This window comes from Seriola dumerili, unplaced genomic scaffold, assembly GCF_002260705.1.
Source record: "Seriola dumerili isolate Sdu_G_001 unplaced genomic scaffold, Sdu_1.0 BDQW01000002.1, whole genome shotgun sequence".
Taxonomy (NCBI): Eukaryota; Metazoa; Chordata; class Actinopteri; order Carangiformes; family Carangidae; genus Seriola; species Seriola dumerili.
This window is the reverse complement of record NW_019174257.1, coordinates 2,243,913-2,259,200: the sequence shown is the minus strand read 5'-3', so window position 1 is coordinate 2,259,200 and position 15,288 is coordinate 2,243,913. Positions and strand designations below refer to the sequence as shown.

Here is a 15,288-nt window from a genome sequence, read left to right as displayed (position 1 = left end):
GGCAAAAGGAAGGGTTACCACTTTAAAACCTTACTACACATTGGGTTTTAATGAGGCCACAAGAAAAGAAAATATTTAAAGGGAAAAGAACAGTTGGTTTTGCAATTATTAGTTTCACTTTTGATAATGTTGATCTCACACTTTACATCTGAAACAGTATAAATATTAGGAATTGTGCCAGTCTGCCGAGTGAAATTACTGTACAAAGGACATCTTTAAACACCACTTGTACTGCCAGCTTTATTTTGGAATTACTTTAGTTCCAGGGAAGTGTTGTGAAAATGATTCCAGGAACATGTGATGAGTAACACCATAAACAGTTTCACACATATATTGGAGTCAATTGACTGAAATACTTTTGATTTGCTGTGTATATTTATCATTTTTCACCTCTTTTGCTGATGGTTTGTGTAGATTTATCATTTTTGTGTCTTTTGAACTCTTCAGAAAAGTTATGTCGACAACACAATGTTTATGGTTAGGTGTACAGCCCTCATAATAAATAAATATCTCACACATTTAATCAGATATTGATTCTAAAGGACCAAGGACTAATAAGGATTAATTCAAAGGCATATTTTTACCCTCATCTGTCAATATCGTCACTCTTTGTTTTCCTAAATCAGCAGTGTGTGATATTTGAGTGAGGCTTGAGAAAACAGAGGATCAGCAGATATGATGTTCATGACTGATGAAAGTTTTAGAAACAACTGCTGCTTCTTTTGATTGTAACTATAAAGATGGGAAAGAAAAGGCCGACCAAGTACACGTATCAACAAGAAGCTTTTATTTGTGGTTAGTCTGAAAAGCACATTGTGACCATTTCTTAAAGGGCGCTTTAGATGCAAAGCACAGTATATTAATGCTGTAGTAAAGATGCAAACAACAGTGTTTTAACACTTAACTCCTTTTCAAACAGTCTGTGATGAAATGCTATTTACCATGTCAGAAATACTGTATCTCGCATTCACAAGTGTCTTTCTGTTTATATAAAATCAACCATCTGATTGACCGTCATATTCTAATTTGACATGTTGATAATGTCAACACCACTTTTTTCCCAAAGTAAAGATTTATTTATTATACCGTATAAAGTATCTGCTACAGTCATCTAGCTCTCAAACCCAGTTTCTAAGTGCTTGTAGAAAAGTGCACCCCAACCTTTGAGGAAACAGTATTTGACCTTAAACACAAAACTATTTTCAAACTTCAAATCCAGGATTAGTATCTAAAACCACAACCACATACATAGATTTGATGCATGACTAATGAGACCCATCCAAAAGTATTTCAAATTCTGTTCAAATTAAACTGACCTTTCTGAATTCAAAAATGCAAAAACAAATGTCTTGCATTATTAAGCAACACTCTGCCACTTGAAAACATGTAGTGTTGTCCTTTTGGGCTCATCGAAGCTTAATTAAACAACTTCAAGGCTTCACTCAAACTTGATTCCCTGGGCAAGAGGAAGATCCTTGCTGTAGTTTATTGTGCACGTTGAACGCCTCATATACTGCTTCCATGAGTCACTGCCAGACTCTCTTCCACCTCCAGTGTGTTTCTCCCCACCAAAGGCTCCTCCGATCTCAGCTCCGCTGGTAGGAATGTTGACATTCACGATGCCGCAGTCGGATCCTTTGGGTCCCAGCCAGCGGAAAACCCGGCCCATATCTTTGGTGAAGATGCTGCTGGACAGACCCTGCTTGACCTCGTTGTTCCACGCAAATGCCTCCTCTTCTGTCTTGAACTTGAGGACATAGAGGATGGGGACAAAGGTTTCTGTATGGACGATGGGAGCGTCGTGAGCCAGCCCTGTGATGATGGTGGGCTCCACGTAGTTTCCAGGACGGTCCATCACCTTTCCTCCACAGACCAGAGTGCCGCCCTGTTTCTTGGCCTGCTCAATAGCTGCCAGGTACTGATCCACCGCTTGTTTGGTGTGCAGAGGCCCATACAGGGTGCTGGGATCCCAGGGGTCTCCGATGCGGACTTGTTTGTAGGCTTTGGTAATCCTCTCGACCACTGTGTCGTGAACGCTCTCATGCAGCATCAGCCTCCTGGTTGTGGTGCAGCGCTGGCCAGCGGTTCCCACGGATGCGAAGACAGCAGAGGGCACCACAAGATTTAGGTCAGCGTCCTCAAACACAATGATAGCATTGTTTCCGCCGAGCTCCAGCAGTTTGCGACCAAACCTTTCCTGCACCATCATGGCCACCATCTTGCCAACATGGGTGCTGCCAGTGAACGACAGCAGATCCACACGCTCATCCTTCGCCATGGCGGTGCCGATATCAGCGCCTCCGCAGGTCATGGAGCAGATTGCGCCGGGCAGGTTGTTCTGCTCCAGCACCTCAGCCACAATCTTGGTAACTGCAACACTCGTGAGAGGTGTGGTTGGAGCTCCTTTCCAGAGGCAGACGTTGCCACAGGTCAGAGCGATGGCATTGTTCCAGCCGTACACAGCCACAGGGAAGTTAAAGGCAGTGATGATGCCGACCAGACCGACTGGGTTCCACTGTTCGATCAGAGCATGGCCTGGTCTTTCTGAAGGCAAGATGGGCCCACCGATCATTCTCGACAGACCAACAGCATAATCACAGACATCAACGTATTCCTGAACCTCGCCCACTCCCTCAACATAGATCTTGCCCATTTCTAGGGACACCAGGCTCCCGAGGACTTTGATCTTCTTTCTTAGAGCATCACCAATCTGCCTCACAATCTCCCCTCTTTTTGGAGCTGGAATATCTGCCCACATCTTCCAAGCCTCCCTCGTCTTCTGGACAGTTTCTTCATACTCTGCCATTGTTGCCTGGGTAACTCTGGCGATCGGCTCATTGTTGGCGGGGCAGTAAGACGTGATGACCTCCCCGCTGCCTCCCCAGCTCCCGTTGTAAACACCAGGGTTGTCCTCAGACAGGCCTAGCTCTTTCAGCCAGGAGTATTTCGGCTGGTTGATGAGGAGACCTGACATGGCTGCTGACTGCTGGCAGTGGACAGATGCAAATTTATTTCTCAAGACGAGCCTGCTGTGCCGTGCAAGAGTCAGAGTGAGGCAGCGCTGCATGGCTGCTGGAAGCAAACAAAGTTAAAAATTAAAAAAAGTTAAAAATTAATTAAAGTTTAAAAGACGTAGAGAACATTTATAAATAACTGTTGACAGAACAATCTCTGCACAAGGTTCAGATGAGATTGTTTTGTCTCAGGCTGCATCTGACAATTATTTTCATATTGGAAAACAGCAAATTATCACATTTGAATCAGAAAATGATTAAAATGTAATCAAAATGATATCCTATCAATATATATATTATGTCAATCAACTATTACACAACTAATCATTTCCACTCTAGTATCAACAGCTGTTTCCAAGGTCAAAAATGACCTTTCAATTTCAAAATTAATAAATAACTTTAAAGTTGCGTCAGCTGTGTAAAACTCCACTGCGGGAGAGAGAGCACATGCACTAAAAGGAATGAGAGCAGTCGACAGGTGTTGGCCAGAGACAGCTAGTATAAAAATAGTTAGTGTTTTGTTATAACATCTTCTCTCAGAATGCATGCAACATGCGTTTTAAGACATTCTTGATAAAACTGAAACTATTAGTCAATTAATCAATTAGTTCATTGACACAAGTTTAATCTGCAACTATTTTGATAATCATTTAATCACATTTTATTAAGACAAAAAAGTAAAAAAATAAAAAATAAAAAATAAAATCAATAAATCACTGAATGCGTGAGAATATTTGATGTTTTTCTTGGTTTTCCTACATTAAGAAACTGAGTTTTGGATAGGTCAAACAAAATTTAAAAAAAAAAGCAGTTTGAAGAGGTCACCTTGGGAAATGTAGTTTCCCCTTAACTCTGACATTTAACAGACCAATTGTGAAAATTCTGATTAACTGATAAAGAAATGGTCTGTTCTGGTTATAGTCCAATGCTGGATGTAGTAAACAAGTTACAGGAAATAAAAACATTCAATGTATACCGAAAAGGTAATAAGATAAAAAAAAAAGAGCTTTATATAATGCCTTCTCAATGAATTAACATATGAATTTGAGAATAAGATTATCTCATATTAATGTTATATAAAATCTACAGCTGTCTGCATAGGTTTTAGTTCCAAATTCATTCTTCAGCATAACAATGACACCAAACACACAGCCAGAGCCATAAAGAACTATCTTCAGAGACTAGAAGAACATGGAGTCCTGCAACAGATGGTCTGGCCCCCACAGAGACCTGATCTCAACATCATGGAGTCAGCCTGGGATTACATGAAGAGACAGAAGACACTGAGACAGCTTGAATCCACTGAAGAACTGTGGCAAGTTCTCCAAGATACTTGAAACAACCCTCCTAATGAGTACCTTGAAAAACTGTGTGTAAGTGTACATGTTTACTGCAATATTTTTGCAACCATCTTCACTTTTGGTGAATAAAACTTTTGCACAGTACTGTAAACATAGCAGACACCCAATAAAACGGACGTCACTAGTTAAACACTATGTATTACAGATCGTAAACTGGCTCTAACTCAGTTTTGGAATTGCTAGCATTTTATTTCTATTTCATTTTCATTTCATAGGTTATATAACCATGGTCCATTCTTTAACTATTTGGCCTACAGGTTACTCGACCATATGCGCTTGCGCATGAATCCAACTTTGGACCACCACGAGGCTGTAAAACATTACATCTGACAGACAAGTAGTACAATTAACACCGACAATGTCAGTGAATATATACCTTTAGACTAATTCTGAACTTGCATTTGTTAAATCCCACATCCTGTATGTCATTGTGTGAGTGCAACAACTTTTTGCAACATGAAGTGACATGGTCGCCGAGATCAGCTTCTAAACGACCGTGACTCAAGGTCCTGCAGTTTACACCCACTAACATCAGCGTGCAGTTGTGAAACTTGCACTTACACTACTTGCTTGTCTGCTTTTAAATGATCTAAATTGACTTTCTGTCTCTTGTGAGCAGTTTTTAACTCACGTTGATGTCAATTCCAGTGGGCCACGTCCGCTCCTCAGCATGGAAGAACTCGATGTGTACTCACAGCTCAAACGGAAGTACTACCTCTGTGCTGCGCCTTGATTGGACAGCGGCCTCGACGCAGTGTGGCGCCTGCTTTGCTAAACTGATCTATGCTAACTGAGCGCCTTTGTTGTGATTAACCGTTCAGCGGCTGTTTTTCTGCTGTAATCACTCATACAGACAAAGTTGCTGCTGTGATAATTTAGAGGATGAGTGGCGGAGTGTATGGAGGCGGTGAGTGAGATCTTATCATTAAAATAAACCCAAACTCTTGTCCACGTTGTCCCGTTCTGTAGCTTTAGCCAGCTTTGTGGTTAGCTAGCTACGCTAGCTGTACCAACGTTTAGCTCCACGGTAAAATATTTAAAATTGCATTGTGTGCATCACCACTATGCGTTTCAGAATATGTGAATTTATTATCGCTTTAAGTGCGTCGTCTTGTGGCTTGAGCTTAGTTAGTTTGTGTAAACTCATATTAATCAACCTCCGTGCCGCTAGCTAGCTAAGTTAGCAAGGAAATGAATGAAAGTGGGCTTGCCGATACAGCTTTCTTAGAAGTCGAGATACAGTAATTTACCTTTAAAGATGGATCGTCATATTTAACGATACGTTTGCTACATCTTTACCTTCTGTTAACTTTAACTTCCCCAAGAGTACTATTAAGTGGATGTGCTGCAATTAAATACATACAATTCACGCTGTTGTAAATGGCAGTGATAACTACCCTAGCATTCAAATTTACATTAATGTCATAAATTTAGCAGTGGCACACCAGGTGAATTATATTGTGACATACAGTACTCGGGTCGTAGTGCTGTAGAGGATACTGCAAGTCTGATCTGACAGAGCGACCCGTGTGGTGAACTGGTCTCTCCAGTAAACATTTAGTTCATACAGCATCTTTCTTGAAATGTTAGGCTATCTGGTTGTGGTTGGCAGCTTTTCACCACATACTTATTTACTGCAGATGCTCAAGGAATATGTTAGTTACATAAAGGGAATTTAAAGTAGGAATCTGTAGCCCCAGAATATTCCTAATGCTTAACAATATGTTTTTTTACTGTGTCAAAATAATAATATATTCATTATATTTTGATCAATTGATATGTTAATTTAATATATTAATTTCTCTGGAACAGTGTTTTCATGCTCAGTGAATCCACTTTGTATAACCAACTTAGAAAAGTACTCTTGCAAAAAAAAAAAACAACAACAACCAGACAATAACAGTATAGTTCTCTACAACTAGTATCTGCTGATAAATGTACATGATGAAGATTTTTAGTGTTGTTTAGATGTAAATGTGTCAGGTTTATGGTCTGTGTGTTGGTGTTAATGGTGGGAATGCAAATATTTTTAGGTGGTTGGGGGAAAGTTTGAGAAAAAAAAGGATTGGTTGAGCACCAACTCTCATTGGAACTTATGGAAAGTATACGAGAAAAAATAAAGAGTGATTAGTCGTTTTAGAGACCTAACTTTAACTCTTTAAAAATATGCATTTGTTGAGAAAGCAAACTACTGAGCTTTCTCTAGGGGGTATTGGTTGATATAGGACACATATGAGCCAACACACTAAATGCAGATATAACTGATGTAAATGAAGAACTGTTAACAATAATATGCTGATATACTGTAGATCATTGCACAGTTTAAATCATATTCATTGCACTTCTCTCATTTCTGCAGATGAGGTGGGAGCTTTGGTGTTCGACATTGGCTCTTATTCTGTGAGAGCTGGCTACGCAGGAGAAGACTGTCCCAAGGTAAGTGGATCACTCAAATGGCCTGATTAACTATGTGTCTTTTCTTCCTCTGAGCATCTTAATCTTCTTCTCTGGGGGTACAGCAATGTCAAGAAATGAGGGCTGTCACCCTGGAGACAGACGGCATAAATTGAGTTCAGATCATTCTAGAGTACTTGCTTGGTTTTGGTGTATCTGTGCTTTAGGTGGAGATCTTGCATGTGTAAATATCTGTATCGTTTGTAATTGATGAGACAAGTGTCAGAGATGGATGCTCATTGGCCCTTTGTAGACTACTCTCATTGCCTATGTAATAATTATTTTAGGCAAATGCTACAGTATTAAAAATGAATTAATCTGCTGCTTTGTATGACTGCCCAGTTTTGTGCACACAGAAGCTATAAGACCATGTCATGGTAATCATGTTATTTAAGGTGTGGCAGTTGAAATCAATATCACAATATTAATAAAAGTATTTGTTTCAGTATCGATGTGGCAAGTTTGCAACACAATAATTGTCGTGTCGATGTTTAATCCCATGCATATTGGTATTGAACATCCCTTGACCTCATGGCTTGGTGTTTGCTTTGATTTGCATTGTCCGCTGTGAGACCTAATATAGATGGGTGTGTGTCTTTCCAATCAGCTGAATTGACCATAGGTGGGCTCCAATCAAGGTGTAGATAGATCTCAAAGATGATCAAGAGACACATTCTGAATCTTTTACACTTTTTTTTTTTTTTGTTATTTTGTTGCTTTATTTATCGGTTGTAGTCAGACAATGCACCTTGTTTGTAGTATGGTTGTATGTGGGGTACTGTATTAGCTCACCATCTTTCCTCATCTCACCTCCTTCCGTCCAGCTGATCTGAACATGTAATTGTCATGGTATGATTCCTCCAAAAGCTGATACACAATTCAACCACATAATGTTATAATTTTCTCGGATAAAATGTCGGACTGTGATTGCTAATGTTTCCCTCTGTTTTTTTTTTTTTTTTATAGAAATCAGGTACTTTTTAGTATTTCCAAACAGTTGCATTCTTTGTCCTCATAAGTCAGAGGAGCATTGCTTCACATTTCTACACCTTTCACAAAAGTGGGAATTTATTCATTCATAGTTAGGGATGTGGGTGAACTTGTAATTGGTTTTGTCCAATTTGTGCTCATACATCAATATCGGGAATCTGATATTGGTAAAACAGGGCATGTGAGAATGTATCTGACCTGCATTGTGTGCTGGCTCGGCTCAGGCGGACTTCCCCACGGTGATAGGTGTGACCCTCGACCGAGAAGATGGCAGCACGCCCATGGAGACGGATGGTGACAAGGGCAAGCAGAGTGGCACCACCTACTACATTGATACCAACCAGCTGAGGGTACCCAGAGAGAACATGGAGGTCATGTCTCCCCTCAAGAATGGCATGAGTGAGTGTTCAGTGATGTGTATTTTTATCACTAATTGAAATCCAAAGACAATTTCTTTGCTGCCATGTCCTCGGTTGTGGTAAATGAGTGGACAGAACTTGTTTTTTTCTCAAATACAATAGACTTCTATTTTTTTCTATTTATATGCAGTGCTGAGAAAGGGTTCATATTTTTGGATTTTATTAATGAATATGAACATACATGGCTTGTTAGTAAGTGTATGACCCTGCTTCTTGTCATGGTCTGTGACGTAAACTCAGCTATGAATATTTATAATCTCTTCTGCTTGATCCATATCCATAATTAGACTGTTTAGGTCTCACAACCGATTTTGTAGATGAACTCATCACAACCCTGACTGACACATAATTGACTGCTGCTCATCATGAATATTAATGAGATTATTTGAAGACCAAGGCAACTCATTATCATGAGCTCTCCCATCTAGTGGCCTCTTGATAGAAAACAAGCCCCTTTCCATCTTGGGTTTAGTGCCATGTCTGGCTGCCAGTGTTCATATTTTCCTTTCCTAATTTGTACTTGTCTAAACCGTGGATGTGTTGCCAGATGTGGGTCACATGTTCAGAGCTGTCCTTGGTACTGAAGAGTTGGACTCTCTCTCTAAGCAGAGCTGTCATCCTAAAAAAAACAGTTACTCTAGTCTGGTCTGAAGTTAATTTATTTTGAACAAGCTCATCCATTCATTGCAGTCTGAAATTTCCTGATTTGTTTTTCATTTTCTTGTCTTTTTTCTCAGCTAAATCAGTCTGTGTTTCTCAATTTGACAATACTAGGGCTGCGGTTATTTACATTACTGATGACAACTTTTCTTCGAATTAATCAATTATTCATTTTGGGAAAAAAAAAAAATAAAAAATTGTGAAGAATGTCCATAACGGTTTGTCCAACAGTCCACAATTCAAATAATTTCCGTGATTTGCAAATCCTCACATTAGTGAAACTGGCACTAGTGAATGTTTGGCATTTTTCTTTGATAAATTACATTAATCAGTTTTCGAAGTTGTTGTGTAGAGTTGAAATGATCAATTAATTAATCAAGTAATGGATCAACGGGAAATTATTCTGCACCTATTTTTGATAATCGATTAACTGTTTTGATCTTTCAAAAAAAAAAATCTGAATATTCACTAGTTTGTGCTCATCCACTGGGATGATTTGCAACAATGACAAATGTTCAATTTTGCAGGTGTGTTTAATTTCTGTCACCTCAGAACTATCAGCGACAGCAGATGTGCAACAAGCGCTCCGGTGCCCTGACCTAGCTGATGATGCTCATCAGAATCTGGTCCAGTGGAGTTTGGTTGTGAGGCTATTTAGAGACTAATGTGACACCAATCTTAATTGCAGCAGAACAGCACCATGGGACCACAGGCTCCCTTAGAGTCTGACCTGGAACACTGGTGCCTGGTGCACAAATTATTATCTGTAAAAGCTCATCATCGCTCTATTTTCTCCACCATCTGACCCAGTGAAGATGATGATGAAAGATACGCGTTTTTTGTGACGCTGAGTTTTTTTGTAGCCCTTTAACTACGAATAAAGTAAATGGATATGTATGTAGCTGCTATGTGCTCAAGGTTCAGTGTGTCTTTTAACTTATTTGTGCACAGGAATTGCAGCAACTTTCCACATGTGAAGAAAATAGAAGTGCATTGATCATTTAGTCACAGAAAATCAATGGGCAATTATTTTTGATAATTGATTAATTGCTCTTATTTTTCTAGCAAAAATGACAAATATTCACTGATTCTATCTTCTTGTTGCTTTAAAATAAGCCATTTGAATAAGTCTCCTTAAATTATATGAAATTCTAATAAACGTTTTTCACTATTTTCTGACATGTTATAGACAAAATGATTAATGATCGTCAGAATCATTAATTATTAGCAGATTAATCAATAATAAAGATAATCTGTGGCTGCAGCCCTGGAAGAATATTTTATGTAGGTGTCATCACCGGTTACCAAAACTACACGTGGAATCTGACAAACTCTGGGTATCTCATGTTTGTTCTCTCCTCTGTTTTGGTCATAAAAAAACAACTCAGCAGTAATTTCACAGTTGTTTCTGCTCTGTTTACAGTTGAAGACTGGGACAGTTTCCAGGCCATTTTGGATCACACCTACAAGATGCACTTCAAGTCTGAACCCAGTCTGCATCCAGTGCTCATGTCAGAAGCATCAGTGAGTTAGCTTTTGTTCATTGTACAAAGGTCATGTTCATACAGTTTGAATTTGAATATCAGATTGTCTAAAGGTTAGTATTTAAAGTCTGATCCTCCTTTAGTTAAATACTAACAGTAGCTGGTGATCTTTGTGTGGCGAGAGGAGGATTAGAAAGTCCACTCGCCCCATTTCGAGAAATGTATTCATTTATGTTGTGCTGACAATGATATTTTGTGAGTGGCTTAACTTCTGTTCTGTGTCTGCAGTGGAACACAAGAGCGAAACGAGAGAAATTAACAGAGCTGATGTTTGAGCATTACAACATTCCTGCCTTCTTCCTCTGCAAATCAGCTGTGCTGTCTGCGTATCCTTCACTGTCTCACGTCATCCAGAAAAGAATGATATGAGTTTGTTGAACTAATACTGGATCTGTTGCATGTTGAACCATATTACATTTCCTTTACTCTGAGTTTCGCAGCTTTGCAAATGGGCGGTCTACAGGCTTGGTCCTGGACAGCGGAGCCACACACACCACAGCCATTCCAGTACATGATGGCTACGTCCTGCAGCAAGGTAAAACATGAAGATAAATCATGCGTTGGTGAATAAGTTCTGGTCTACTTACAGGTTTTACTTAGATAATACGTAAATAAGGGAGGGAATACAACACTTAAAGAGGATGAATAGTCTTGCATCCTCCATTGATGCAGGTGCCTCTTTCCTAGTGTTTATGTTGCCCCCTGCTGGTTTGAGTGAGCATTATCAAGCCAGCTGTGACTAGAAATCTTCAGTTTTTACAAGCCCCTATTACCATTATTGGACAAGTGGGCTTCTTGTAAAGCGGCCAGGATGTAGAGCAGCAGTATAATGCTTTCTTATACAAAGCTCTTTGAGTTAGAGCTGCAACGAAACAAAAAGAGGGGAGTGATTTAGGAGTTTGCTAATCTGAAGAACTGTGAGTCATTAAAGGCATTATTATGGTCATTGTGATGCATCAAGCTTAGCAAGTTCAAACAGGGTGTCAAGTTACTGTATTATAAGTAAACATGAAAGAGATTTACTGTGTTCCTTTGAGTCTGAGTCATGATGTTATTCATTCTCTCTGACAGGCATCGTCAAGTCGCCCCTGGCCGGAGACTTCATGAGCATGCAGTGTAGGGAGCTGTTCCAAGAGTTAAATGTTGAAATAATCCCTCCTTATATGATTGCATCGAAGGTAAGATCTGCTGAAATCCCCATTTTAGTGTATAGAGGTGGAATTATATATTTTTTTGGTGGGAAGCTGATTATTAGTAATATTTGCCACATCACACTCAATTTTAAAAGTAATCTTTGACAAACAATAGCTGCAAATAAATGTTAGCCTTAATTTCAACCTATTTGGTGTGCAGGACAGGTGTAGATGGTGTCAGGCAACTTTTCGTTGCATTCCCTGTTTTTATTTTATTGCCCGAAAATTAGATATCTGGCTGATGAAATAAATACAATCAGAGAATCATACAGCAAATACAATCTGAATTAAAAGTATGTACACAATCTGCATCAGGCTTTAATGTCATTATCCTTCAGAACAGCCGGTGTCAACCACAATGTGTTTTACCATTACAGGACGGAGTGCGGGAGGGAGCCCAAGCCAGCTGGAAGAAAAAGGAGAAACTACCTCAAGTCACCCGCTCATGGCACAACTACATGTGTAATGTAAGCACTGAACTCTTCTATGACTGCATTCCATATCATCAACTGATTAGTGTTGAGCTTGCGGTAGCAAGTGAGTTCTTTTTGTTGGTACATATTTTATTTTGATGAATCTGTGTCAACTAGTTTGTCGTACCATTTGCAGTGTGTGATCCAGGACTTCCAGGCATCTGTGCTGCAGGTGTCAGACTCTCCATATGATGAACAGTAAGAGAGTTATTTGCAATTTAATATGAATGTTTCCATTACATAGATGTTTCTACCTTCGTTCGATAGTTGCCCGCTAAGTCTAGCCTTTTTCGGCGCAACGAAAGAACTGGTGCAGTTTGCAGTCCCAAAATGTGAAAGTATTGGAGCCATAGTTTCCCACACACCAATACTTGTTCACATGGTTGTCAGTCTGTGCAGAAGATAAGGGAGCATGAAGTTCATTTAAACATAAATATGTGTGGGTGTTTTATCAGAGTCATGGTTTATTTTGCAGGAATGCCCAGCTTCATGTACCATGCCACTCTCAACTTCTGTAGCTTTCATGCTAAAAAGCAATAATCTTATGAAACGTTTAAAGGTTAGGTTAAGCCTAAAAGAACTGACTCACAGGTAACCTTCCCTCTCTTGTAACAGGGTGGCTGCACAGATGCCCACAGTGCACTATGAGCTGCCCAACGGCTACAACTGTGACTTTGGGGCAGAGAGACTGAAGATCCCTGAGGGGTTGTTTGACCCCTCTAATGCCAAGGTATGTACTCGCCCAGCCCGTGCCATTAGCCCAAGTTTGTTTAATAGTGGAGCTAACAGAGCGGCCACAACCATAATGTCTAATCATCACTGAATATCGCTCCAAATGAAGACAGCCTGTGGTGTTATGAAAAGTTGATGAATGTGTGGTTTTCTAATGATTTATGAATCAGTTGTTTATAGGGTGTACTTTATTTTTTCTGTTTGTTCTCATCACTTCAGGGCCTGTCTGGAAACACCATGTTAGGAGTTGGCCATGTGGTGACGACCAGCGTGGGAATGTGTGACATCGACATCCGGCCGGTGAATATTAAGATGTTTTCATTTTTATGGTGGCTAAAATGTGTTTATTGTTTTTTTAGATTTTCATCTCTTTGTTTTAGCTAGTAGCTGAATGTTACATGCCTTCTTTGGGGAGTGTTGACAACAAATCACTATATAAGGTGTTTGTACACAGGGCTTATAGAGGCAAAGTGGGTAACCCCAAAATGTAAAATATCAACTTTTGGTAATCTTATGACTCCAGGAGTGCTCGCATTTGTCAGTTTGACGATGTTAGGATATCAGAGGGTGTTTCATAGCCTGAAGAGAGCCAGTCAGTGTGTCGGTGTGTTGCGCTTCATATTTACTTTTCAATTTGGAAATTTCAGCACTGATTTAAAAACAAACTCTCATTTGCTGTGTTTTAGGGTTTGTATGGCAGTGTGGTGGTGACTGGAGGAAACACGCTCATTCAGGGCTTCACCGACCGACTGAACAGAGAACTCTCCCAGAAAACCCCTCCGGTGAGTTAATACCACTACTTCTCAATATATTCTGATTAATATTATTATCTTAATTTTTAATTAATATAACACTGAAAATTCAAAATGCTGTCCTGTTTTATTATCGTATCCTCTTAAAAGGGACACTGCAGTTCTGTGGGAAATTCATTTATGAGTAATTATTTAAAGACGTCAGTGAACATTATGTCCTGCCAGAGTTGAACGTGTTTGTCTGTGGATTGCAGAGCATGAGGCTGAAGCTGATAGCGAACAACACTACAGTGGAGCGCCGGTTCAGTGCCTGGATAGGAGGCTCCATCCTGGCGTCACTCGTAAGGACACATAGCAGATTAAACCGTATTATAAGAATGTATCAACATTTAAAATTTTTATGACAGTAGCTGTTGAAAGAAAGGAAACTTTTTCTCACACACTGATGGGATTTAAAACAAGAACTCCAGAGCTGGTGACTTGTCTCTTAGACCATCAGGCTACCACTGGCTAATATTTCTAACATGGGAAAAAGGTGCCTGGACAGGAGCGTCTGGCATTCATACCCCAAGATTTAATGGGAAATTTTCTATTTTATCTTTTTGGAAAATGACATAGATTCCTCTTTTCAGTGAGAAAAAAACTGCTTTTTTGTAGACTTAAAGAAAAGTTGTGATATTCTTCTGATGTTATATGTTTAGTTATATTTAAAACACTTTGTTTTACTTTTGGCCTCAGTTACATGTAATTCGATAAAAGTGGTGGCAAAATGTGTGAGAGCTGTGTTCACACAATCACTTTTCTTGACAGCTTTGTCTTTAGTTATGTACATGATTTACAAACCAATTATATTCCTGCCTCTGTAATTTTCGTTCTGTAAGCAATTTTATTGCAATGAAGATTTGTTCAAACAAAACCATATTTTGTCGGTCTGCCAGGGAACTTTCCAGCAGATGTGGATCTCCAAACAGGAGTACGAGGAGGGAGGAAAGCAGTGTGTGGACAGGAAGTGCCCTTGATTTGATACCAAACCTTTCTCCCTCGTCACTGTCTTCACCTCAAGCTTCACCTCTGACCCCAGACTCAGGAACACCTATGGAAAATCGCTTGTTTTGTATTTGTTTTTAATACCGAGTTTGTCCATATGCCTGTCTGGGATTTATTATAGAAATCAGACATAAACTTCTACAACATAAACTGTGTCACTATGAAGAAATCGATTTAAGTTCCATTGTTTATGTCATAACAGTTGGTCTGTTGCCTTATGTTTAGATAGTTTTGTGGAAACCTTGCAACTTAAGAAAGTCAGTTTTTTTTTTAATAAGCATGTACTGTAGGTCCTGAGGTCAAATCACACTGGGGAAAACACACCATAATAAACACAAAATTTGTTGTGCAAGGTTTCTACAGAACACTGACATGGTAAACATTGTGTTTTTAGAGGAACATACTTACAGTTTGAGGTGAATGTCTTTTGTTAATAAGCCTTTTTTTCTGTGTAGTAAGTAAACTCATCATAGGCCAGTCAGTTTGTGCCTGTGCTTATCAGTGTGAGAGTGTCAACTCAAATAAATCTGTATTTAATTTTCACTTTTGCTCATCATTGGCTACGTACGGTCTTTTAAAAATAAAGTCCTTTTTTGTTAAATGATTTCTTAAGTGAGTTTGTGATAAAATTGTAAAAGCTTACTTTTAC

The 15,288-nt window shown here is 39.4% G+C and overlaps 2 protein-coding genes across 3 annotated transcripts; one reads left to right on the top strand and one right to left on the bottom strand.

The window, feature by feature from the left end:
* Positions 1 to 770: 770 nt before the first annotated feature.
* On the bottom strand, positions 771 to 5,076 carry aldh7a1 (aldehyde dehydrogenase 7 family member A1). Of its 2 annotated transcripts, none has more exons than XM_022739011.1 (2): positions 5,007 to 5,076; positions 771 to 3,072 (listed from the first exon to the last, which is right to left on the bottom strand). In XM_022739011.1, the coding sequence occupies exon 2, from the start codon at positions 3,065 to 3,067 to the stop codon at positions 1,439 to 1,441; it is 1,629 nt and encodes a 542-aa protein (XP_022594732.1). In that variant the 5' UTR covers positions 3,068 to 3,072; positions 5,007 to 5,076; the 3' UTR covers positions 771 to 1,438. The 2 variants fall into 2 exon arrangements, with proteins under 2 accessions (XP_022594732.1, XP_022594741.1); XM_022739020.1 differs by having other exon boundaries at positions 771 to 3,069.
* Positions 5,077 to 5,123: 47 nt separating this feature from the next.
* Positions 5,124 to 15,182, top strand: actl6a (actin like 6A). Its single transcript, XM_022739031.1, has 14 exons — positions 5,124 to 5,282; positions 6,735 to 6,811; positions 8,044 to 8,218; positions 10,322 to 10,422; positions 10,671 to 10,768; positions 10,883 to 10,977; positions 11,514 to 11,620; positions 12,013 to 12,102; positions 12,245 to 12,306; positions 12,724 to 12,838; positions 13,060 to 13,140; positions 13,527 to 13,622; positions 13,847 to 13,933; positions 14,531 to 15,182. Exons 1-14 carry the CDS (start codon positions 5,258 to 5,260, stop codon positions 14,609 to 14,611), a joined length of 1,290 nt encoding a protein of 429 aa, XP_022594752.1. The 5' UTR covers positions 5,124 to 5,257; the 3' UTR covers positions 14,612 to 15,182.
* Positions 15,183 to 15,288: the final 106 nt, after the last annotated feature.